This window comes from Scyliorhinus torazame, chromosome 22 (genome assembly GCF_047496885.1).
Source record: "Scyliorhinus torazame isolate Kashiwa2021f chromosome 22, sScyTor2.1, whole genome shotgun sequence".
NCBI classification, from domain to species: domain Eukaryota; kingdom Metazoa; phylum Chordata; class Chondrichthyes; order Carcharhiniformes; family Scyliorhinidae; genus Scyliorhinus; species Scyliorhinus torazame.
In genome coordinates, this window is record NC_092728.1 from 92316745 (window position 1) to 92343415 (window position 26671).

Here is a 26671-nt window from a genome sequence, read left to right on the forward strand (position 1 = left end):
CAGCCAGTAAGGGAGTTGAACCTATGCTGTTGATGTTGCTCCACATCACGAACCAACCTCCATTTGAACAAATACTACATACTGGATATCCTAACCTCAGAAGGAGCATAACAATTCAGCAGACTTATTCCAACAGATTGCCCTGAGGAAAAATTGGGTAGACTGGGACTATATTACTGGGAATTTAGCAGACCAAGAGGTGACCTCACTGAAACACAATAAAATTCTTAAGCGTTGATGCTGGGTGGATACTTTCCCTGGCTGGGGATTCTGGAACTAAAGATCACAGTCTCAAAATAAAGGGTCAGCCATTTAGAAATGAGATTAACAGAAATTTCTTAATTCAAAGAGTTGTGGATCATTGGAATTTTGTACCCAAAGGCTTGTTGGAATGTTCAGTTGCTTATAGCCAAGACAGAGATATATATATTTTTGGATACTCAGGAATTAAGAAATGGAGCTAGAGCAGGAAGGTAGAATTGAAGTACAAAACCAGAAAAATGGCGTAGCTGGCTCAGTGAGCTAAATGGCATACCCGTACTATTTTTCTGTTCTTATGTGCTAACTTAAAACAGTAACCGTGAGTGAGATTCTCTGGCCTCCCCCTAGCATGTTTCTCGGCAGCAGGAGGCAGTCTGCCGTTGGCCAGCAAGCAGGATCTTCTGGTCCCGCTGCTGCCAATGGGATTTCCCATTGAATCCACCCCATGCTGCTGGAAAACCCACTGTAGGGGTGCACCGTCGGCAGGACTGGAAGATCCCGCCAGCACGAACAGCCAGAAGATCTTGCCCCATTGATTTGGGTCGTTTCTCACCAAGTGCCTTTTTCTGTACTTTCATAATTCTGTCTCCACTTCATGCACGCAAACTCTCAGCAGGTGCCAGGCATTGAATAAAAAAGCAATAAAAATATGATTCAAAACATTTTGGTTATTTTATTTACAAATTTAAAAACATTGATGATGCTTCCATGAGAAGCTCGAGATGAAACACAAGCATTTTCTAATCAAGTGTCAAATTACTCATTCGCATTAATCATATGATTCATTGTATCATCTACCCTAGCCAATAAAACAGCACCAAGATCTAAAGACACTTTTAGAATATAAATTTGGTTGACGTTTCCTACGATCATACCACCACCGCCTGTGGACAGACAGCTGAAATAGTTTTCGGAGTGAAGCTTTTTTAAAACTAACCATTGGATTTATTTTGGCACTTTATGATTTAACTGATGTGATTCCACGTATGAAAATCACCGAGGCACTATTTCCTGTGTGGCCAAAGATAAGAAATGTTATTTGCGGGCAGCAGGGTGGCGCAGTCGTTAGCATTGCTGCCTCACGGCACCGAGGTCCCAGGTTCGATCCCGGCTCTGGGTCACTGTCCGTGTGGTTTGCATATTCTCCCCGTGTTTGCGTGGGTTTCGCCCCCACAACCCAAAGATGTATAGGCTAGGTGAATTGGTCATGTTAAATTGCCCCTTAATTGGATAAAAAGAATTGGGTACTCTAAATTTAAAAAAAAGTTATTTGTCTCTCTTACCAGGTAAAATTATATTGCTGAATTAGCATTTTTGGCTAATGTTTTCCCCTGTGGTAGACTTCTACTCCTAACTGAGGTAAAGTTGTACACTCATTGGACTGTTCTCCACTGTTCATTTGTGAACTTTGATAGTGTGTCAGATGGCAATCAAGAATGTGATTCTTCTCAAAGAATGTATGAGGGGTTAACTCCAATAATATTTTATCATTGCGCTTAGCTGGATGTGCACCGGGAGAACTTTAGCTGATAGATTGCTCTTTGTAAAATGTTGAGAAAGTGATCAAGTTACACAGAAGCATCTGTCCAGGTAGAGCTAACCCCCAAAGCAAAACGCCCACAAAAACAGCATTGCCAAGCTCAGCTTTTTGGTGGAATCACAGGGAGTCAAAGATTTGTCCAAGACGCCAGAACACCCAGATAGAACTGCTGATCAGGAGATCGCCTGTTGCTAAAATTCTCAATGGTTTATCGCATTGATAGGCTATCAATCCCATCAACTTCTTCAGGTCCTGAAACCAGACCAATTAAGCCCAAAGGAAAGAAGGCTCCTGTGCAAGATTCCAATTCTCAACGGTTAATTGATGGGGCTCTTCCAGCATTTCAGCACCTAGTGTCTTTGACTGTTCCGACTCTCTCCTTATGTCAATCATTAAATACAATCTAAAGCTAAAGTGGGGACACCAAGAACGGGTTCGATTTCTACTATTTTGACAACCATAAGAGCCATATTCAATCTTATATTTTTCGTACAATATTTATATATAGGGTCTCAAGTTGAAGTGTGCTAACTTTTGTTTTAAAGCTTAACTGTTGGATGATTGAATGATGGAGACAGATGATTCTCAACTAAAGGATTAGGACTCAACCCAAAAATATTTTTCCCTCAAAATCAAAACCTTCCTGTTTTGGGATGATCTATGAAAGGTACCACTGCTCATTACAGATAAGTAACATTTAGCTGTTGACTAACATCAGGGCAGAAGGACCAACAGGTGAGAAGTGTCAAGTTATCTAATTCCTGACACTGGCTTTAGAAACCCATGGTTCCTATTGGCATATGATCCTTTGTCCTTCAAAAAGGAAAGCGATGTGAATAGCGTTTGAAATGAACAGCTCAAGGTTTTGCTTCATGGAAGTAATCTGAAAACTGGTGTGCAATAATGAAACTGCAATTTAACAGCTTCAGCCATACTTTAAAAAAATAACAATGCCCAAGACACTTTTGTTTATATTTCACAAGATGGTACATTTCATCCAAACTGTAACAGATTTATTGAGAAAACAATTCTTATTGTACAAAAAAAGTGGTTTAATCACGTTTTAAGTTGCGTTCACAAATGTACGCAATAGTTGCAGCCGTTAACCAAAATTTAAACAAAAACTTTAAAAACCGTGAAAACATACATTAAAGGGAGACAGACGATGGAGAAAGTCTAATGGACTGTCCCAAACTAGTGACATACCAGCCTCTTAATGACTGGCACTGATCCTCTGAAGGCCAATAGTGTGTTATTGAATTTCACTTTCCCCAGCCTAACTTTTACAATAGAGTTGTATCTTTCCCAGCTCAGGTACAACACCACCTCCCCCCCCCCCCCCCACCCACCTCAAACCCACGGCCCCTCCCCCTTCCTCCCAAACCATGCCACAGCACCCCCCTCCCTTCAAATCTTGGATTATAATTCCATTATAGGCCTGATATTTGTGGGATTCATCAATGGCCAGGAGAAATGCATTTTGCAAAAGGTCTTCTAATTACCTAAGCTACACTGGTTATACCAACTTCCAACATGTATCATACATGACTCAAATCCTCTAATGATGAAGTAATATAGGAACTTCCTTTTCATATTGTTCCCACAGACAACCTTCAAGTCTTGTGCAACTAGTTTTGCAGATACAAAAGTAGGCAAGTGTTCTTCAGAAAATTGTGACATAGGTTAACTTTTAGATAGTTATTTCCACCATGAAGTGAAAACTTGACCAGGACAGACAGAAACTTCACCGTTCAAATCTGACTCTACTTCGAACCGATCATTTTCTCCGTTACTCCTGTACTGGCTCTGCTCAACTGGGCGAGAAATATCCCCATTATCTACAGCACCCTTTTATTCTCAGACTGAAACAATAATTTACATTCATTTCCTACTCCTGAAGAATAAGGAAATTTGATGAGGAAGATTAACATACTGTCCTCTCCAATGCCCTTGAAATTCATGAACATGATGTTGGTGGGAAGGTGCCACGAAGCCTTCAATTTTTCTTTTAGTGTCCCAAAGCTGCAACTGAACGTCTTTGGATAGAAGACAATGTCACTATTGAATAAACACAATACTCCCCTAACCATGGAGTAAATATCTTAAGCATCAGTTTCCAATGATAAACCTAAGATACAGATGTGCGCTCTGAGCCTTCTTTGTCCAATAGCTTGAATGCTTATCAGAAGAGAGGAGAGTCACAGTATGTACAAGGACTCTGCAGCAGGCGCTTTATCCAGTCAGGGTCTGGAATGTGAGAAAAAAACATTTCAACAATAGGTCAATTAAAGCAAAGCATCACACCACAAAATAAATATGTTAAAATAAATTGAAATCAAAAAGCTTTCGGTTTTGAAAAAAAAAAATTGGTTATTGAATCAAGGTTTAAACAACATGTTTAATTCACTGAATCTATTACAGTCAGACCATCTTCCACCAAAAGTGCTACAGGTGTTTAAATTCATTGGTGTACTGTATGAACCATGCATGTTGGATAATACATAAATCAATTCAGGTCTGAAGAAAAGTTTGATGTGAAAGAGCCATCATGCTATGCGCCACTGGTTTATTTATAAAAATGCATTGCACAACATACTTAAATTTGATTTTGAAAAATGTGTAAATTTGTAGAATCTCATCTGTAAGGCACATGAAAGATAGCCTTTCATAATTCACTTGCAACTGGGGCTTGTAATTTAACAACTGTGTAACTCATTAGAAGTCAGCGTTAAAGATAAATATTCTGTAGGCCCTCCCTATCCAAATACAAACATGTGTGATCTAACCTCGGTCGTACTGCCAACAAACAATATTGTCGAGACTCAATTGCACTGTTGGAACTGCATGCAGTTGTACTAACTTCTTAATAGATTAAAAAAATACAATCCCATCAAAGGTTGACCTGGTTTGTGTTGGGCTGCCGTGTCAATTTTCACATTTCTGGGCCTCCGCGGACTAGTATTTTGGCTATTGGCCAATTTTTAATGAAATGGTTTTCACCTCCAAAGTTAATAGCCAACAAGTAAAAATCTCATCAATTTACTTACTAAACTAGGCAGTAAGCAACCCAACAGACTACTGTAATTATAGTGCTCAGCAGGAAGTTGTAGCTTTATAAAGCCCGGATTGTGAATATGGCCATCTTAAAACTCAAATCATTCTAGCAGAAGCATTACGTGCAGAATTTGTCCTCATTTTATTTTTAAACAGTGCAAATGAACTCAACAAAAAAAAAGCAAAGCAGTTAAGTTTTGTGAATGGTGTCTTTGAACTTGTAGCATCAAGGAAGTACATTGCTTCTATGCTTTGTTTTTCCTCTGTCACACTGGAAAGAAAGAACATGTTACAGATCGCCATGTGGGGAACAGTAGGGGTAAGTTACATCCTATTTATCAGCCGAGGTCTCAGCTTGATTCAGATGAATTTGTATTTCTCACTAAATAAATATCCAATCATCATTACATTTTTTGTGGTGTCAGAAAGCAGAGGTAGTTGTAAGTAATCTGTGTTTGTATTGTTGGATATTCGAAATAAGGTATAGATTCAAAGTGAGTTTAATTTAGTGTTTTCCTGTAACTCTAGTTAAGAATCATGTTGAACAAAGATTTTTGCTTGCATGGGTTTTCTTTTGGTTTCAGTTCAAACTGTGTATTGTGCTTGGGCAATTTACAACATGGAAAGTAAACACAAGCTTGGAGAACGAATAAGCTATTGCTAAGATGATCAGGGGAATAGATAGACAGTCAGAGACTTTTTCCCCGGGTGGAACAAACCATTACAAGGGGACATAAATTTAAGGTGAAAGATATAGGAGGGATATCAGAGGTAGGTTCTTTACCCAGAGAGTAGTGGGGGCATGGAATGCACTGCCTGTGGAAGTAGTTGAGTCGGAAACATTAGGGACCTTCAAGCAGCTATTGGATAGGTACATGGATTACGGTAAAATGATATAGTGTACATTTATTTGTTCTTAAGGGCAGCACGGTAGCATTGTGGATAGCACAATGCTTCACAGCTCCAGGGTCCCAGGTTCGCTTCCGGCTTGGGTCACTGTCTGTGCGGAGTCTGCACGTCCTCCCCGTGTCTGCGTGGGTTTCCTCCGGGTGCTCCGGTTTCCTCCCACAGTCCAAAGATGTGCAGGTTAGGTGAATTGGCCAATGATAAATTGCCCTTAATGTTCAAAATTGCCCTTGGTGTTGGGTGGAGGTGTTGAGTTTGGGTAGGGTGCTCTTTCCAGGAGCCGGTGCAGACTCAAAGGGCCAAATGGCCTCCTTCTGCACTGTAAATTCAATGATAATCTTTAATTAATCTAGGACAAAGGTTCGGCACAACATCGTGGGCCGAAGGGCCTGTTCTGTGCTGTATTTTCTATGTTCTATGTTAGCAACCAGGGACCACCTTTTACATTCGGAAGGCTTTTGGAGTTTAGTTTTAAACTGAAACTATAGCAGTCGGAGCTAGGAAGCTAGAGAGGGAACAGCTCTCTCACATCTGCTGGAAGAAAAGCCATACCATGAAGTAATGGGCAAGAAAGCAAATCCAGAGCTAAAGGACAGTTAGTTCTAGAAATTAAAGAATGAAGAAAGGTTGCCAGGAAGTTGAAAGTAAAAGGAACAAAGAGGAACTACCATTAGAGCAGGATAGTGTTGGTTGAAGTTAAAGCTAGAGTTGAAAAGTACAGGCCTGGTGGAATTAGCTAGTAAAATGCCAGTGATATCTGAATCACTCCTAACTTTGGTGCTATCTTACTACCGCCTGTGAAGTAAAATGTTGAAATTGGATGGATGTGTGAAGTATGAACGCTCCTAGCTGTTCAAAACAGAGGAATACTCAAATGAGTTGGAAAACCTGGAGCCGGATCCTCGCTGAAAACAATGCTGTTTGAAAGAAGTTTCCAAGGCGTGTCTGTTCGAGAGTGGAGTTTGGAAACATTCAGGTGGAATCCGGAGTCTAGTGAGATCATTGGTTCATAGGATATTTGTCATCCTGGGCGGGGGATTTGAGGATTGATCCACAGAAGATTAATTGAGTGGCATCTGCCACTTGGTTTCAGAGTGGAGTGTTGTCTGACTGCAGTTAGCCTGTTAACTGAAAACCTTATAGCATGAGATATAATTTGTAACCTGTTATCCTTAAAATGTGTACATGTGTGAAGATAAATGGGAGTGAAGTATTGTAGTCAAAATATTTCATGTTCGATAATTTTTTTGTTACAAACGAATTGCCATTTCTAAAAAAAAAAGTAAAGTTACAGTCTTCTGAGACAGGGATCCATTCTGGGACTTTCCTGTCCAGTAGTATCAACTTTCTGTGCGTGATTTTGTTGCCATGCTTCTGACTTTACAACAGCAACTGTAGTTCAAAGCACTTAATTAGCTGCAAATCACTTTGGGGCGTCTTGAGATCATGCAAGACGCTATGTAAATGAAACATCCTTTTTCCTTTCTTTTTAACCAAGTCCATCAAAAGCAGATTAATGGTCATTCAGGTCATTCATGATTTGTAGGACTTTCAGGCAATCAGCTGTCAGGTAGCTGCCTAACAATCACTATAATTCATTATAAGCAACGCATCCTGGAATGTGATGAAAGCTGCTGAATTAATGTAAGCTCCTTCTTTCTGGTTGTTGTTTGCTCAGTTATATCAGACAGTTGTACTGCCAGAGTGCACAGAGATTCTACTATCAACTGCATTTTCAGATAGTTGAAGAGGGGTGGGGAGTGGTGTTAGTACTGTAGTTACCCAGAAGTTAGAATTGCTTTTAATTCTTCTAATGTTTCCTGGGTAAATATCTTCCATCGGGCAGGAAATACAAAAGTCTGAGAACACGCACTAACAGATTAAAAAACAGCTTCTTCCCTGCTGTTACCAGACTCCTGAATGACCCTCTTATGGGCTGATCTGATCTCTCCACACATCTTCTCTACTGAGTAGTGTTATGGGCCAGGGTTTAGAGAACTCCAAAGTATACCATGAAGATCACCTGACCCACAACTTTTACTAGATTGTGGTATGGGGAGCACAAGGCCCACCCTACAGTGTGGTGCAGCAGAAATCTAAAAGTAATTTTTTTAAGCAAAACAATGTTTTTAAAATATACAGTGAACATCTTAGCAGCCATCAATTCAAATACAACCACCAAAGAATACAACACACTAAGTAATCCTCAAACTTTCCTTTTAACATCCATAAGACAAAAACTCTTTTTACATAAGCACATCAGGTTTAAATTCTCCACTGAGAGCAGTTATCACTCTGAATTCACCAAATGATCTGGAGATAGTCTTTAGCTGGCAGATATTAAAATTACACCTTCTTTGGCTGGCTGTAGCTCTAACACTGAAACGAAACTAAAAAACACTAAGACACACCCAAGCTTTTCCTCAAAGCGAAACTAAAAAGCAGAGCCAGAGCTCCGCTCCACCCACACTCTGACATCACTGCAGCCATGTGAGCAGACAAACATTTCTTAAAGTGACATTCCCATGACAGTAGCACTACACTCCGTACGCTTCAACAAAGTAAATACATAAGTATTTACTTTGTGTATTTATCGTATGTCCCATGTTTTTCATGTATGGAACAATCTGCCTGGACTGTACACAGAACAATACTTTTCACTGAATCTCGGTACACGTGACAATAAATCAAAATCTGGTAAGACAATTTCCGATTTAAATTGGAGTATCAGATGGTTCCCACTGCAGGGTATTGCTCAACAGAAGTCTTAACTTCCAAAGCAATTGCCAAGCAGTCCTCGTGTGGCGACGTCCAAGGATACCCTCAGCACATCTTTGGGGTACCCGTCATATATGATTCCCCGGGGGACAGAGTTAAAAAAAATAGTTTTCCCTGATGAACAAATTAACCGAGGTTAACATTGACAGCCACTTTATAAAAAGTTTATTACAGCCAAAAATGTGAAGTACAGAATTGCAGTTAATGAACAGTGTGCAACGTTAGAGAGATCAAGAATGTGGAACACACACACGTGTGCACTTTAAAAAGGAAAAGGTGTGCCAGCACCCCACCATCTTTCAGCTCATTTAGAATATTGACTCGCCGGTCCAATGGGGAATGGAACCCAGCAGCAAAACATTCAAACTCACAAACCTAAATCAGTGACATTTGAAAAATGCAAGGCTTTAAGATCGATTTATTTGAAGGCTTTGAAATTTTCTTTACAGATAGCTCACCTGAGGGTAAGTGCTGCCGAGCAATGCTGTCTTGTAACAGACATCTACGATAGGTCAGACTCTGACAAGCATGGTATGTCAAAACACATCTGTAAAATGAGTTGGAATAGATTATCAATACTGTAAATATAACATGTTTGTCAATTATACCTTTAGATCCACTGTTTAACTCTATTCCACCTTAGAAAAGACAGGGTCTCAGTTTAATGTCTCATCCAATAGCACCTCCAGAGGTGCAGCATTTCCTCGCTGTAGCACTAAATCACCAGTCTGGAATAGGATCTCTTACACGGATGGTTGCGGCAACACCACCACTCAAGATATTCAACACCATCCAAGACTGAACGGCTTGCTTGATGGGCGCCTCAACCACTGGTTTCAATATCCATTTTCCTCCACCATTTTGTTGCGATACATACCATCCACAGGATGAGCTGAAGCAAGTCATTAAGGTTACTTCAAAAGCATCTCTTTCTCAAAACTGGACCTTCATCAAACTTTTGTTCCAAGTAACGCCACTATGACTTGAACATTTTGTCACTCCTTCATTGTCAGTGGGTCAAATTCCTAGAATTTCCCACCAACCTAACACGGGAATACCATCTGCTCAAGTGGTGCGGCTCAGAAAGATGGTCCTCCGTCACTTGCTCCTCAAGTCAACCAGTGAACGGCAAGAGATGGCAGCTGGGGAATTGAATTCAGTGAATTAAATAAATCTGGAATGCAAAGCTGGTCTCAATAATGGTGACCATAGTAATGGTGACCATGCAACGGTTGGACTATTGTAAAACTCGTCTGGTTCACTAGTGTCCTTTGAGAGAAGGAAATCTGCTCTCCTTATCCAGTTTGCCCAAATGCACACCAATGTGGATGACTTTTAAATGCTCACCTCCCACCCACCAAACATAGGCTACCCTATGGTCAAGAAAATCTCACAGGCAATTAAGAATTGGCAATATGCAGACATCCCACGAATGAATAAAAGGGGTGAACTATGGAGAATAAGCTAAGGAGTGAACAGTCACATTAACAAACAACATTGGTATGTGAACTTTATGCTATCATTTTTTTCAATATGAATTTATTTAATTAATTAATTTTTAAATTTATAGTACCCAATTTATTTTTTCCAATTAAGGGGCAATTCAGCGTGGCCAATTCACCTACCCTGCACATCTTTTGGGGTTGTGGGGGGTGAGACCCACACACACTTGGGGAGAATGTGCAAACTCCACACGGACAGTGACCCGGGGCCGGGATTGAACCTGGGTCCTCGGCGCTGAGGCAGTAGTGCTAACCATTGCGGCACTGTGCTGCCTTATACGTATTTAATTTATACCTGTCTGCATCAATATTCAACATTCATGTTCAAAAGAAAAGCTCAACCGCCAATTGCCATTGTCTAAAGCTACATTTAAAAAAAATACTCCAATGAAAATAGTAACATTTTTAAGTATTCCCAAAGGCTGCCGAATGAAGTTCTTACCATAAAACAAAGCTTAAAATCTGGTAGAAAATGTTGCAATACCACTGAGAATTTTAAGTATACAAAATATGTGAGTAATATATGCACAAGATATAAAAGTCATTGGGTTACCCTTATAGAACACATCCTATGCCTCTGGCAACTGATCATGCCTACCTGTGCCAAATGTGCCCATTGGAGCAGACAGCCTTGCGTCGATTGGTAAATGGTAGAACCTCTTTACAGAGAGAACAGTGCTCAGGAAATGTCTGTTTGGTCAATTTCTTCAAATTGTGAGAAATCAGAACCTGCACCGAGGGAGCAAAGGAGGGTGGAAAGAGATTTACCACTCGTCACATCATCAAAAATAGAAACCCTTACAAAGTACCATTGTTAATATTGCAGATTTCTGCACATTACTTCAAGCAGCTCCAGTAAACCATCTATTTTTCAGTATCAGAGAAGAAAAATTGTCATAGTTTTTTTTTTTGCTGACCAGGATTTTCCACTTTGGGAACCATCGGTGATATGGACACAAACTGTGCTCTAGATTACACTCGTTTTTAAAAAGTGCTTTTCATGCTCCGGTTTCTCCTCAGATGTTAAATTTGCCATAAAACAGCACAAATGCATTGCATTTTAGAACATATTTCAATATTTATTTAAAACCTGGTGCAGTTTTATTTATACATCTGAAAACTAAAAAAACATTTTAGATGGGGTTTATTCCACCACCAGTGAAAATCCCAATTAAAATGTTTTCCCCCAATTCAGGGGCAATTTAGCGCGGCCAATCCACCTACCCTGCACATCTTTTGAGTTGTGGGGACGCAGACACGGGGAGAATGTGCAAACTCCTCGCGGACAGTGATCCAGGGCCGCGATTGAACCCGGGTCCTCAGCGCCGTGAGGCAGCAGTGCTAACGACCGTGCCACCCTCACCCAATTTTAAAATCAGTGAAAATGACAGAGATTTTCACAGAACCATTCACTGGTTGTAATGGCGGATGTCAGCTTTTTTTTTAGTAAGTTAAGAATAACTTTAAACCTTATTCGAAGAGTTTCCTCGAGGCTGCAAAGAGGAAATGCGACTTGATGATTAATTCGATGTGGGGCTCTGGCTGACTTCTCGTGAATTTTTTTTTTTACAACTAGCATAAAAGATCACAGGAACAATCAGTGCTCGAAATCCCTCGATATTTTGTTCTGGTTTGACCGATTTTGGGTTGAAGAAATTGTGCTGAGAAAGCTGATGCAACCTAGTGGGTATTCCAGGCTGCTGTGTTAGAATAGCATTCCTGCACCATCAATTAGAAAAAGCTGGAGTTTTAGCATTTTACAACAGCTTTTAAGAAACAAATATGGCCTCTCTTCCATATTGGATTCTATTACATTGATCGTGGACAAACAGATGTTGCACTCAGAAGCAGCAATAATGATCATCTTGTTATATTAATTGTGCTACATAATCAGCATAACTTAAAAAAAAAAATTTAGAGTACCCAATGATTTTCTTTCCACAATGAGGGGCAATTTAGCGTGGCCAATCCACCTACGCTGCACATCTTTGGGTCGTGGGGGTGAGACCTACGCAGACACGGGGAGAATGTGCAAACTCCACACGGACAGTGACCCAGGGCCGGAATCGAACCCGGGTCGTCAGCGCCGTGAGGCAGCAGTGCTAACCACTGAGCCGCCCCGTAACCAACATAAACTGATATATCTTTCTAGTGTTGGTAAAACCATGTATCGTGTCCTCCTTGGCTGAAAAGAACAGAATGTTCACCACTGGCATACATTATTAGATCAGCTAATGGAGATTCAAGTGCATAAACTGAGGGTTATTAGTATGGAATAGTGCAGGTGTATTCACACTACCAGAGGGTAAACACCTGCAGCAGAACCACAAACATTCGTGAAGAAAATGAGGACTTAAAGCAAAAACTTAAGAAATTCAGGAATGTGCCCAAGCAGATTTCAAACCTGGGCTAATCTCTCAGCTATAAACTCAGAGATGTAAAATGGAGCCATCACAAGCAGTACAGTAGGAGGATTTGTGTAAGTCAAAGCATATTGGTGGTGCATCTAAGCCACGGTGTACCCAGCTGGGAATACTGGGAGTCATACGGCACGATCCACCAGCCGATTTTTGCTCTCGCTCGAGCACGATGCTGCCAGTGGATGCCGGGAGAGGCCTCCCACGGGTTTCCCAGCAGCCTTCACACGTCACGGGATCTACCCGAGTCAGAGCCCCGTGCAAATAGGACGGGACAAACAACATGCGCCGAAGTTGGTTTTAAACCAACTTTGGCGAACTTACCCCGGATCCACTGACCACTCCAGCAAGGCCGCAGCCGGGCGCCATTCAGAACTGCTCCACACAAATGTGGACCAGGTGGAACGGCACCCTGGGGGTCTCCTGGGCTATCGGAGACCCTTGGGCGGTCAGGGAAAGTGCAGGGTGACTCCCTGACCCTCCCTCTGGAACGAGGACACTTGGTACTACCCAGCTGGCACCGCTAGCCTGGCACTGCCAAGGTTCCTGAGTGGCACTGCCAAGCTGGTAGGAGCACTGCCAGAATGCCAGTGCAAGGGTGTCAGGGTGCACTGCCTGCCAAGGGCCATTCCCATGAAAGAAGGATGCAGGGTGGGTATGTGTGAAGGATGGAGGTATTTGCATGGTAATTAGGGGCTTCTGGGAGATTGGGGATGATGATAGATGGGATCCTGGACCAGGGGGAGATGGAGGAGACCCCCCCCCCCCCCAAGGACTCCATAGCAAGGTGTCCTCACTTGGGTGGGGGTGGGATACTGCACATGTGTGTGTGTGTTGGGGGTTGATGTCCATTGGGGGGGGGGGGGGGGGGGGGGACCCACAAGCGCTCACTTACAGATTGGGGCACCCTTTCAAAATGACAGCCCGATCTTGGAGTTCAGCTCCCCAGTGCTGAAAAAAATCCGGTGTGGGCTAAACGGGTGAGAAACACCCCAGGCCCCAAAAGAGAGGTGTGTGTGTCATTGGATAACGGTGGGGAGCTCGCCGACACAGCCGGCTGGAAATTAGCTGAAAAACCCGCCACAAGTGAATTTAGAAATATTTCCACCCATCGAGTCAGAGAGCTTTGCAGCACAGGAAGAGGCGTTTTGGCCCACCGTGCCTGTGCTAGCCATTAATCACATATCTGTTCTAATCCCATTTTCCAGCATTTGCTCTGCAGCCTTGTATACGATGGCATTTCAAATGCTCATCCAAATGGTTCTGGAATGTGGTGAGGGTTCCTGCCTCTACTACCTTTCAGGCAGGAGTTCCAGATTTCCTCCAGCCTCTGGGTGGAAAAGTCTTTCCTCAAATCCCCTCCAAATCTCATGCCCATCATCTTGAATCTATGCCCCTGGTTACTGACCCCTCTACCAAGGGGCCTTCCTATTTACCCTATCTATATCCCTCATAATTTCATACACCTCAATGAGGTCCCCCTCAGCCTTCTCTGCTCGAAGGAAGACAACCCCGGCCTAACCAGCCTCTCTTCATAGCTGAAGCGCTTCAGCCCAGGCAATATCTTGCTGAATCTCCTCTGCACCTTTCCAGTGCAATCACATCCTTCCTATAGTGTGGCAAACAGAACTGCACACAGCACTCCAGCTGTGGTCTAATGGGCATTTTATACAGCTCGATTGCAACCACCCTGCTGTTATATTCTATGCCTCGGCTCATAAAAGCAAGTATCCCATATGCCTTATTAACTAGCTGTCTTCAGGGACATTGAACGTGCACTCCAACGTCCCTCTTGTCTATTGTACTTTCTAATGCCCTACAGTTCATTGTGCATTCCCTTGCCTCGTCAGTCCTCCCAAAATGCATCACCTCACACATTTCAGTGTTAAATTGCATTTGCCACTGCGCTGCCCATCTGACCAGCCTGTCTATATGATCCTGTAATCTAACGCTTTTCTCATTTACACCAATTTTCATGTCATCTGCGAACTTATTGATCGTGCCCCACATTGACATCTGGGTCATTAGCAAGGGATCCAGCACCAATCCCTGCGGTACACCACTGGACATGGGCTTCCAGTCACAAAAATAACTTTCAACCATTATCCTCTGCCTCTTAGCGAATTTTGGATCCAATTTGTCATGGATCCCATGGGCTCTGACCTACTTGATCAGTCTCCCATGCGGGATCTTGTTAAAAGCTTTATTCAAGTGCATCAATGGCATTGCCCTTATCTACACACCTGGCCATCTCCTTTAAAAATTCAATCGAATTTGTTGAAAATATGTACCTCGTTGTTCAGATATTTTGTTCTACTATAATGTTGTGCTCTACTATGTTTGTGTTCCACTATAATGTTGTGTTCCACTATGTTTGTGTTCCACTATGTTTGTGTTCCACTATAATGTTGTGTTCCACTATAATGTTTTGTGCTCTATGTTTGTGTTCCACTATAATGTTGTTCCACTATAATGTTGTGTTCCATTATGTTTGTGTTCCACTATGTTTGTGTTCCACTATAATGTTTTGTGCTCTATGTTTGTGTTCCACTATAATGTTTTGTGCTCTATGTTTGTGTTCCACTATAATGTTGTGTTCCATTATGTTTGTGTTCCACTATGTTTGTGTTCCACTATAATGTTGTGTTCCATTATGTTTGTGTTCCACTATGTTTGTGTTCCACTATAACGTTGCGTTCCCCTATAACGTTGCGTTCCCCTATAACGTTGCGTTCCACTATAATGTTGCGTTCCACTGTTTGTGTTCCACTATAATGTTGCATTCCACTATGTTGCGTTCCACTATAATGTTGCGTTCCACTATAATGTTGTGTTCCACTATAATGTTGCGTTCCACTATAATGTTGTGCTCCACTACAATGTTGTGTTCCACTATAATGTTGCGTTCCACTATAATGTTGTGTTCCAGTATAATGTTGCGTTCCACTGTTTGTGTTCCACTATAATGTTGCATTCCACTATGTTGCGTTCCACTATAATGTTGCGTTCCACTATAATGTTGTGCTCCACTACAATCCTGTGTTCCACTATAATGTTGCGTTCCACTATAATGTTGTGTTCCAGTATAATGTTGCGTTCCACTATAATGTTGTGTTCCAGTATAATGTTGTGTTCCACTATAATGTTGTGTTCCACTACAATGCTGTGTTCCACTATAATGTTGCGTTCCACTATAATGTTGCGTTCCACTATAATGTTGCGTTCCACTATAATGTTGTGTTCCAGTATAATGTTGCGTTCAACTATATGTTGCGCTCCACTATAATGTTGCGTTCCACTATAATGTTGTGTTCCAGTATAATGTTGCGTTCCACTATAATGTTGCGTTCCACTATAATGTTGTGTTCCAGTATAATGTTGCGTTCCACTGTTTGTGTTCCACTATAATGTTGCATTCCACTATGTTGCGTTCCACTATAATGTTGCGTTCCACTATAATGTTGTGCTCCACTACAATGCTGTGTTCCACTATAATGTTGCGTTCCACTATAATGTTGCGTTCCACTATAATGTTGCGTTCCAGTATAATGTTGCGTTCCACTATAATGTTGTGTTCCACTACAATGCTGTGTTCCACTACAATGTTGCGTTCCACTATAATGTTGCGTTCCACTATAATGTTGTGTTCCAGTATAATGTTGTGTTCCAGTATAATGTTGCGTTCCACTATAATGTTGTGTTCCACTATAATGTTCTGTTTCACTATAAGTTCTGTTCTACTATAATGTTGTGAAGAGACGACAGCAGCTGCAAATGTTGTTTTTTTGCTTTGGTTTGAGGTAAGTGAATGATAAAATTGGGCTTGCGCAATGAGGCAGGTACTGTACCACTGACTCCTAGATAAGTAGTTTCTTAATCAGGATTTTTTTTAATGTGGCAGTTATGCTTTGAGATGCACCTTGCTAATGAAAAATCAAGGAGTAGCATTTTGTGCTGGAAGCAAAAAAAATAGATGCCAGGTTTTGGAATTTATATGTTTCCATCTAAAAAATGAGTTTTAAGTGATGAATTTGCAGAGGTTTAAAACACCAAAGGCTGTAGCAAATAGGTTTGTGGAAATGCAATGACTCCCAGTTGCAATAGACAATGAAACACATGCCAGGATGATCCTTATTCATTGGGAATAACACAAAATGGCTCAAGGCTCACGGCAACAGTAAGAGGTAGCTGCTTTTATTGACATATCTGCAGGTAAATCTTGAACGAGAAAAGAGATCTAAGGGATACAATGGTTCGCACTGCTGCCTCACAGCGCCAGGGATCCGGGTTCAATTCCATCCTTGGGTGACTATGTGGAGCTTGCACATTCTCCCCGTGTCTGAGTGGGTTTACTCCGGGTGCTCCGGTTTCCTCCCACAGTCCAAAGATGGGCATGTTAGGCGGATTGATCATGCTAAATTGCCCCTTAATGTCCAAAGATGTGTGGGTTACAGGGATAGGGCGTGGGAGTAGGTACGGTGCTCTTTCGCAGGGTCGGTGCATATATGACGGGCCGAAAAGTCTCCTTCTGCACTGTAGGGAGGCTATGGTTCAATGGACACAAAGAATAGGAGAAAAAAGATACACAGACTGTCAAGTTTAAACCAGGAGATAGTGAAGTACAGAAGTGCAAAAGCCTGTGAGTTTGAAGTAGTGATAAAGGAGATCAGTTTCTGCAATTAATAATTGTCGAGGTAGGAAAGGTATTGCCAAAAAACAGGCCAGACAGCCCATGAAAGAGATGAAATGAAATGAAAATCGCTTATTGTCACAAGTATGCTTTAATTGAAGTTACTGTGAAAAGCCCCCTAGTCACCATTCTGGCGCCTGTTCGGAGAGGCTGGTACGGGAATTGAACCATGCTGCTGGCCTGCCTGGGTCTGCTTTCAAAGCCAGCGATTTAGCCCTGTGCTAAACTAGCCCCATCCCCAGATGGGATATTTTTCCATTTTTAGAAAGCAATGAGAAGTTGGTTTTCTACTGTTATTATGTATGAGACTTTGATGTCCATAAAACCAAATTAACTTATCAATTATCAGCACACATTTCAGTTTTTTCCAGTACACCTTAAAGACTGGAAAAGTCCAGCTTCCAATAGAAAATATTTAAGATTCAAAATCTGCAGTAATGTTTAACAGGGAGGGGAGGAGAACTAAAATGGGGCAGGAGGGGGATAGTCGGAAAAACTGACCAGACCAAAAAAGCTGGCAATCATGAAAATATATAGATTTAAGTTCTGGCTAACTTGTCATTTTTCAGGCTGTTTGTAATCATGGCTTTGAATGCACAATATATTCTGTTAGACGAGTCACAACTATCTTCTATTGACATCATCCACAAGTGAATCAGTTGTGCTGTTTGGCAAGAACAAGGAGCAATATCGATGTAATGATCAACTGCTAAGATAAGGCTGTGTCACTGAGCCTAAATAAATGTACGTGTTGCTGAGTAAACATTGGAAGATTTTATACACCAGCAAATTACCAAGCATCAGGCATAGTGGCAATGATATCTTTATTGCTGAAGAACGTGTTTGTACATCCCAAGTGGCTGCCATTGTTTCCTTCTTGCTTCACTACTAAGATGCCCAAATCTGTAATAGACAATGTATGACCCCCCTCAAGTGCCACATGCACAAAGTTCTAATATTTGCACACAAGTAATCTTTACAAATACTCAATATCCAGGAATCTTAGCGGCTGAAACTGACACTAAACTGTCCAATGCAGTGCGACAATCAACAAACTCATTAGGCGATTGAACTACAAACTTCAGACTATGAGCCAGAAGAGAGGGACCACATTTTATAGTGCTCTGGCTAGTTACACCATGAATGTTGCCGCTGTTCTGGCTTGTTGGAAACAAACCCGAGTGCAGAGCACAGCAAAGAGACTGATCGCTAGTGGAAGAGGTCGAAGTTGCGGGACGGTTGAAAAAGCTGGATATTTCAGACTAGAAAGCAGGCATTCGAGAGGTTTAATCAGAGAGTGAAGGGCATAGATAAAGTAATTTTAGAATTTCATTTTTAACCACAAGTGGCACAAAAAGTCACAGGTTCAAACTAATAATAGATAAACTTGGGCTGATATCAGGGAGTTTATTCCACATACTACTCAAACAGGATAAACATAAGTAACAGACTTGCAGATAGAGAAAGTGGAAGCCAAAACTCTGGAATCATTCAAGAAACTATTAAATGCTGCAACAGAAAGTGTACTGTTAGGGTCCTTCACAAATAATTAAAATGTGCTAGATGCTGTTCGTCCATAATTACCCAATATATAGATGGAAAAGGTCAGCACATTAATAACAATAGGGGGATGACATAATCTTCAATTACACTGGCACGGATCTTGTAGTCAGCAGCAAGCGAACCATTCGTCACACTGACAGCGGCCCAGACTTTTCATGGGCTTCTGCTCAGCAGCCCATCGGGAGTCTGACAGGGTATCTGGGACCTTTAGAAAAAGGATAAGCAAAAGCCTGTCTCTCAAACCAATCAGACTAAAGAATCCTAACTGAGACACAGACATCTAAAATTAGGAACTGCAAACAAAAATATTTAATGATGTGCAGAAAGCAAAATACAGAGAAGGAAATGAAATATGGGAATGAGAGACAAAGATAAGAGAGGGGGAAACAGTAAAATTATTTTTTAAATCTTCAACGATGATTAAAATTTGAAAAAGACTCTACATTTTTTTTTAAATTCAGTAATAGGTTGTTTGATATTAATTAAAAATTATCACACTATTAAAAATTCACTTACACTTGAATGGACAAACCCTAACTTTTTCCAGTGTCTTTAGTCTAGCACTGCAACTTGACATCCTTCATGTACTTTAATGCTGGGTCTCTCGACGAGATAACGATAGAGTGAAGCTTGTGGAGCAGTAGAGCAAATCAAACAGCAATTTCATGATTTCAACATTTAAGTTCACGTGTGAGGACGTCGGAAGTTGCTGTCAGATTCACCTGTAATAACTGTGAGCGCTGTCAGCCTCACTGTTATTCCCACTGCAAAATCTGGATCATTCTCTCTCATTCTGGAGACAAAGTTTTGACAGGTTTACTTAGGGTTAATTATATTCAACGGTGTACTCATTGATTTACAGATTTCCAGAATATCATTGTGCAAACAAGGCGTTAATTCTCTATGAAGCTAGCCATGCCTGTAATACCTAAAACAAATTTAAATCTCTCTTTTGGATTTACAGAATTCAAGACCGTTTTCCAATTAAAAGAATGATTTTGTTTTGTGGTGCAAAATAAATGGCCCGTCTAAAAGTGGGAAGCTGTTGTGTGCACACAACTTCTAAAAGTGAGAAGGACAGGGGCTGGTGCTTCCATTTTAAATGTCACATCTACAGAAGCTCGAAGCATGAGGTTTACATGCAAAAAATGTTCAACTTAGAAACCCAGGATTGATCAATAAAAGGCAAATGCAGAACTTTACTGCACCCTCCAAGACATTACTGGGAAATCGAAGAAATTTCATTAGCAGAGAACACGTGCCAAAATCTGCAGGACATTGGTAATAGCGGAGGAGGCACCTTTCTGATTTATATGAGCGATTGGCAGTTTAATTTTTACAAAAGGTTTTTGCTCACATGCCTTCCTCCCAATAATACCTCGACTCTACATCTCCTTTATTTGCTGCAATGTAGATGGTGGCTCATCTTTTGTTACAGGTGACTCTGCTCCCTTATTTTCTACCTTCCCTTTGAGGCTTTGTTCTTTTAAAAAGAAGGCACTGCATCTAGGTGCTAAGAAACACGTTCACGTCATGGATGTCTTCAAATAAATCCTGGGTTGCAAGTTATGAGTATCCTTCACTGCTGAGAATGCTAAAGTGACAGAGGTGCTTCACACACACAGTTAACAGTAGTAACAATTATGAAGGGATGAAACTGGTTAAGGATTAACACAAATATGATCCAAAACTTTTCATCGCTTTTCCTTTACTTGAAGAACTTCTAATTTCAGTTTCCTCGTTGTACTTGTGTTCATCCACTGTGCAGTACTTTTCCTTTTGTCACTCTTAAATTTCATTTGCCACCTGTTTGCCCTCTTAACTGGAGAGTTTAGTTTGTGCAAGAGATTGCAAATTAGTGACTAGATCAAGATCTGGAAAATTTGATTCAACACCACAGCCGTGTCCAGCACTGGGCACATGCCCAGACCTTATTTGGATCCATTTTCCACTGGATGGTTAGGTCAATTATATCTCAGTCATTATATATGTTGGTGGTTGTGATACTAACAGGGGGAATTCAATAGACTTTCCTTAACATCTAGTTATTGCTTTTAATTTAATTTTCCGGATGACAGCTCTAGTGCAAGAAATTCCATTCCAGCGTAAGATTTTGGGGGAAAATGGGGAGCAGTGAAAATTTTTTTTTTATTTTCTTGTTCTCTCAAGGAGCCTTGGTTCCATAAGTTAATTTAGCAAGCTGAAGGAAAAATATAACAGAAGAAAAAAGAGACAGGCTGAATTTTGAGTGACAGTCAGCACAGCAAGATCTACTTTGAAACTTCCGGTGAAATTATTTTAATGTTACCTCAAATAGCTACAAAAAAGCAGAAATATTAAATGTACAATCCTTTCCAATATAAAGGAACTTGGTGGAGGATTAAAGACAGAAAATATAATTTTATGCTCCATTGCAGAGCCATTAAGGTTAGTGCCTATTTGCAGATATATTCTGGTGACGTTCAACTGCCCTGGTGATCCTTCCCTGTTGAAGGCTGAATCTAGCAGCTCCATTCTTCCCGGGTGGCAGAGTTTCAATGACTGAATGATCATCACAAACCGTTTAACTGCGTAACCTTTCATGAACAAGGGGCCAGGAAGAGAGGGGAGGATGGGGGGGGGGGGGGGGGGGGGGATGGAGGAGTGGAATAGAGGGGAGAATTAAACCAAAACAAAGACCTACCTTCGCCGTCCTATCATCATAGCTGGAGTCAGAGGTCAAGAAGTCACAAATGCCTCTGGTTGGGACACTGGTATTCTCAGTAATCCAGGTGTGAAGATACACTTCACCCAGAACTCGCTTCATGTGTTCACGTGTCAGGTGGAGTTCTACAACTTCAATGTTCGTCTGAATTGCAGTCAATTTCCTTGCGATCCTCTCCCGAATCTGGTCTTCATCACTGCCTTCTTTTGGGTCAACTGTCAAGTCCTCTGCTTGACTCCCAACCTCTGTGCTTGGCTGACTACCTTTTGTACTTGTCTCTGCCTCATCTGGCTGTCGGCTATCCTCGCCTAACAATGCAGAGTTGTCACAAAGCAGAATCTTTGACTCATGATGAATTGGTTTCCAAAGCGATTCAGAGGGTGTCTTCTGTAGAGTCTGAAATAAAACCTTTAAGAGAAAAAGTCTTAACCGCCATAAGTAGTTAGACGGATTTGTCTGGAGTTTATGGTCGAGAGCTTCATCAAGCTCTGGAGGAATACGTTTTTCTGTCAACACCCGCCAGCGTACGAGGTCAAGTAAGTCCACCTGTTTGAATAAATTGTGGATGGAAGATTCTAACATTTTAGAAGCTGCTTCTTCTGGAGTTTTTAACGTGATAAACTGCACCTGGTACGTGCGGCTGGCTGGGTGGAGGCCATTATTTATGCCTTCTGCTGTCACAAGAGCGAGGTATGCATTATTTGGGCTGAGACATATCCCATGAAGTCTCACTGTGCCAATTGACTCTGGCAGTTTAATTAAGGTATGATCAAACTTCACCGCTACATCTGTGAAAAGAGGAGTCAGCTTTCGGATGGTTCCATCGACAGAACAGGTGTAGAAACTTGCAGTTTGCTTGTTGGCTGTCAGAGAAACAATGGGTAGAGTGTGGAGGCCAGTCACATGAGAATTGTGAACATTCAGTCCAGCTTTGGATATCAATAGCAGGCACCAGAAAACATAGGTTCCTCTGGCTGCCACAACCAGGCTGCAGCTACACTTCTGATAGGGGTGGTAGAGAGAGATACATCTAATATTGTGCACAGGTAACTGATCCATCTCTTGCCAAAGAACCACTGGTTGTCTGAGTGTGAAGTATCCTTTCACTGCTTTCAAGTTGACTGGCAGAATCTTGACAGGTCCTTTGGAACTGCCAACAATCAGCCCGCTCATTTTGCGACTACCATGCTCATATTCCCACCATGCCAGAACACTTGGGTCATTAATACCTGATTCAATGGTGCTGCATGCAATGATAGAACCTTTGCCATGAAATGGGATTTGAAACTGCCATATAACAACGTCACCATTTTCAAGTAGGACGGCCAACAGTACAGTGCCCACGTCTTCACACTCATTGTTGGCTTTTACACGCTGGGTGTTGCAGATACTGGACCATTCCATCCTAACAGGAGTCTGCATATAATGTCGCCTTTGGAACTCAGAGAAATTCTTCAACTCCCCACCCAGGTCCGCATCCAAATGCCCATATTTGTTCTCGTACAGCATCTCGCCATATACCTCCGTAATGTCTAAAGCTGGCGTCCACTGCAACCTGTTCACATTCACCTGGATGGACAGTCTATTGTCCAGTGTCAAAGATGCCAATAGACACCTTCCATTGAAGTCACAACCCAAGGGAGACCAGCTGGTAAATTTAAACCCTCGCAATGGCGATAAAGCACCCCCTTCAGGATTAAAGACTCTGTCCATCATTAGGGAATGACTTAGAGTTGGATCTTTTTTACTCAGGAACTTTTCCTTGCAGCCACTTACTTCTGCCTGAGAGCCAACCTTAAAATACATAAATATAAAAATTAACATTTCCCATCAGCATGAAAATTATCCCTGATAAAATAGGGTTCATGTGAAAATAAACAAAGCCTACGCGTACATTACAGGCAAATTTTAATGTGGAATGATGAGGAAATTGTAGATTAATTTCAAGTCTCAAGTTCCATTGTTCACCGAGGAATAGTGATTTTTTTAAAAACCTAGGTAAATTGTAGTTAGAAAATATTAATATTACAACTTGCAGTCCTCAAAAACTATTTCAGACAGCCTACAAAGGGAAGAGGAAAATGCCAAACAGGAGACTGGAAACATTAAAAGGTGCAAGGGAAAGGGTTAGAAAATCATTCAGGAGTTACGTTCTTAGGAGGCTTTTGAAGGGCGGCATGGTGGCGCAGTGGGTAGCACTGCTGCCTCACGGCACCGAGGACCCGGGTTCGATCACGGCCCCGGGTCACTGTATGTGTGGAGTTTGCACATTCTCCCCCACACAGGTCTCCCCCCCACAACTCAAAGATGTGCACGGTAGGTGGATTGGCCACGCTAAACAGCCCCTGAATTGGATACACTAAATTTTTTTACAAACGAGGCTTTTGAAAGAAGAGTCATAGAGGTCTACAGCACAGAAATGGCCCTTCGGCCCATCACATCTGTGATGGTCAAAAGCAACCACCTAGCTATTCTAATCCCATTTACCACACTTGGCCCATACCCTTGTCATCACATGTGCACATCTAAATACCTTTACATGTTTTGAAGATCTCAGCCTCTACCACCCTTTCAGGCAGCAAGTTCCAGACTCCTCTGGGTGAAAAGGTTTTTCTTCACATCCCCTCTACATCTCCTGCCCTTTACTTAAATCTATGGTCATTGATCCCTCCACCAAGAGAAAATTTTCTTCATGTCTACTCTATTTATGCCCCATATAATTTTATGCATCTCAATCATGTCCCCCCTCGGTCTCCTCTGCTCCAAGGAAAACAACCCCACAGTCTATCCAATCTCTCTTCAGAACTAAAACTCTCCAGCCTACTCAGCCTCCTGGTAAATCTCCTCTGCCCCCTTTCCAGGGCTATCACATCTTTAGAAGGTAGAACTGTGTCAAGGGCTTTGGAAAGAAATTCCATAGAGCAAGGACGAAGTGTCTAAAATATGATAACTTTTAATAGTGGAGCAGATAATAAACAGTAATCTAGTGTTAGAGACTGAGGGCTGGGAACTATAGGTTTAACTTCATTCCTCCAGCTATACGTACAGATGCAGAAGTCTAGTGAAGTTTGACTCGGATGGAAATGCTAGAGCAGCTAGTTTTAGGTCCTTAGCCATTAGGAAATCCAATCTGAATCTGTCCCCTCAGAACGACCTCCACCCACCCCAGGCAAAATAAACCTGAACGTACTGAACAACTCAAAGAGAAAGGAATAGTAAGTAAAATCTTACATTCTGCATAACTGCATCCCTGTTATATAGCATCATCATATTATTATTCTAGGAATAGCAACAGGACATTCAGCCCTTCAAACATATTACACATTTCAATGAAATCACTGTTGATTTGCATTCGAGCACCCTCTACCACCTTAATCCCACACCCATTGGCTAGCAAAAATCTATCAAATTTAGATTTAAAAGATTAATTGAAGTGGCGTCCAGTAATTTTTAAATGGAGAATTCCATGCTTCTACCATTTATTCTCTGATGAAGTGCTTCCTAACTTGCCATCTAAATGGTCTGGCTCTTAAGACTCCCCTATCAGCAAGAAATGTTTGTCTCCTCCTACTCTATCAACCCCTTTCAAAATCCTAAAACTTATATGAATCACCTTTTACCTTTTTATATTTCAAAGAATATGTATGAGCCCAGCTTGTATAACTTCGCCTTTTTATTTAACCCTTGGAGCACTGGGAACATTCTAGAGAACCCGTACTTCATTCCTTCCAAGGCTAATATCCCCTTTGAAGGTGCAGTGCCCAATTTAGTATGATCTGAAATCGTAAGACAAACAACTCACAAAATCATAGAATCCCTACAGTGCAGGAGGCCATTTGGCCCATTGAGTCTGTACCGACCCTCTGAAAGAGTACCCCAATTAGGCCCACTCCCCCTGCCATATTCCTGTAACCCAGTAACCCCACCTAACCGTTAGACACTAAGGGGTAATTTAGCATGGCCAATCCACCAAACCTGCACATCTTTGCACTGTGGGAGGAAACCGGAGCCCCCAGAGGAAATCCAATCAGACTCGGGGAGACCATACAAACTCCACAAAGACAGTGACCGAAGGCTGGAATCGAACCCGGGTCCCTGGCATTGTGAGGCAGTGCTCGCCATTGTGCCATCCTAGTTTTTCCCCACCATCCCAACTAATTATCAAACCAATTACAATGAAAAGCAATGCAGGATAGGATTCATTCACATTGCTTTTGAAATCTGATTATGTTTACAGATAGATAGAGGGGTGACCATAAAAACAATAGAGCATCCATCCTGTCTGCTTGGCAAATCAGGTACAAAATATTCCTGACTGGTCAATAATGCCTGAAAACAAAAAGCACTCAAACTTGCGAGAGTACGCAAACCCATGGTTCTTCAAATCTTGACGAAACTAAATTCAAAGCAAAAACAAGCCAGAGTCTCACGGCACGGAGGACCTGGGTTTGAACCTGGTCACTGTCCGTGTGGAATTTGCACATTCTCCCATGTGTCTGTATTGGGCCTCAACCCCACAAACCAAAGATGTCCAGGATAGGTGGATTAACCACTCTAAATTGCCTCTTAATTGGAAATTTTTATAAAAACAAGCCCTAGGCAAATTATGAGAATTTACAAGTGCACCATCGAATCTTCTGATTTTTATATTCTCCAATGGGAACATATCAAGTCATTTTGCTACCAAATTACGAATTAAAACTCAAATTCAGTGAGCTGGAAAATTGCATTAAAAAAAAAACAATGTTTCTCCAGAGCTTCTCTGGATAATCAAGTGGTGCATCTGACCGAAGGAGATGGCAGCTTATGGGTCTGGGAATCCAGAGAGTCTGTTGAGGCGTTGTTGGCTGGTTCCCGTGGCCAGGGGAGGGATTTACCTTGAGAGAGCAGCTCTGGCTGGGCGCAGGGACCGAGGTCCTGTGGATCACCATGTCCAGCCCGTTGTTGTGGATGTCGCAGATCTGCTCCAGGACATAGATGTTTTTGCCGGTGGTGATGGAGAGCCGGTTGTCCTCGGACCAGCTGAGCGGCTCGGGTCCGCTCACCGGGTACTGCAGCTTGACGCTGGGCTCCCGCTTGCTCGTCGCCACCGCCCGGCCTTCGGCCGGGCTGCCGCCACTCTTCTTCTTGGCCGAGGCCGCAGACACCGCCGCCATCTTACACAAGCCCACCCCTGCGCCCGGAAGTGATGCCCAAACATCGCGACCGCCCGCGGCCGATGGACCCCCCCCACCCAAGCAACTTCCTCTTAGCAAC

At 42.0% G+C, this 26671-nt stretch overlaps 1 protein-coding gene across 1 annotated transcript; it reads right to left on the reverse strand.

Annotated features, from left to right (window-relative positions):
* Positions 1 to 3175: 3175 nt before the first annotated feature.
* gtf3c4 (general transcription factor IIIC, polypeptide 4) lies at positions 3176 to 26617 on the reverse strand. The gene is made up of 5 exons (XM_072488582.1): positions 26293 to 26617; positions 21395 to 23209; positions 10640 to 10770; positions 8998 to 9086; positions 3176 to 4048 (listed from the first exon to the last, which is right to left on the reverse strand). Exons 1-5 carry the CDS (start codon positions 26569 to 26571, stop codon positions 3984 to 3986), a joined length of 2379 nt encoding a protein of 792 aa, XP_072344683.1. The 5' UTR covers positions 26572 to 26617; the 3' UTR covers positions 3176 to 3983.
* Between the last annotated feature and the right edge of the window lie 54 nt (positions 26618 to 26671).

What these genes read in the sequence shown, in the direction of transcription:
- gtf3c4 (XM_072488582.1), bottom strand. Translation starts at nt 26,571, where the DNA reads ATGGCGGCGGTGTCTGCGGCCTCGGCCAAGAAGAAGAGTGGCGGCAGC. An exon ending in GCCAGAGCTGCTCTCTCAAG is followed by an intron (nt 23,210 to 26,292) that starts GTAAATCCCTCC and finishes ATGTATTTTAAG; the next exon opens with GTTGGCTCTCAGGCAGAAGT. An exon ending in AATGGGCACATTTGGCACAG is followed by an intron (nt 9,087 to 10,639) that starts GTAGGCATGATC and finishes CTCATTTTACAG; the next exon opens with ATGTGTTTTGACATACCATG.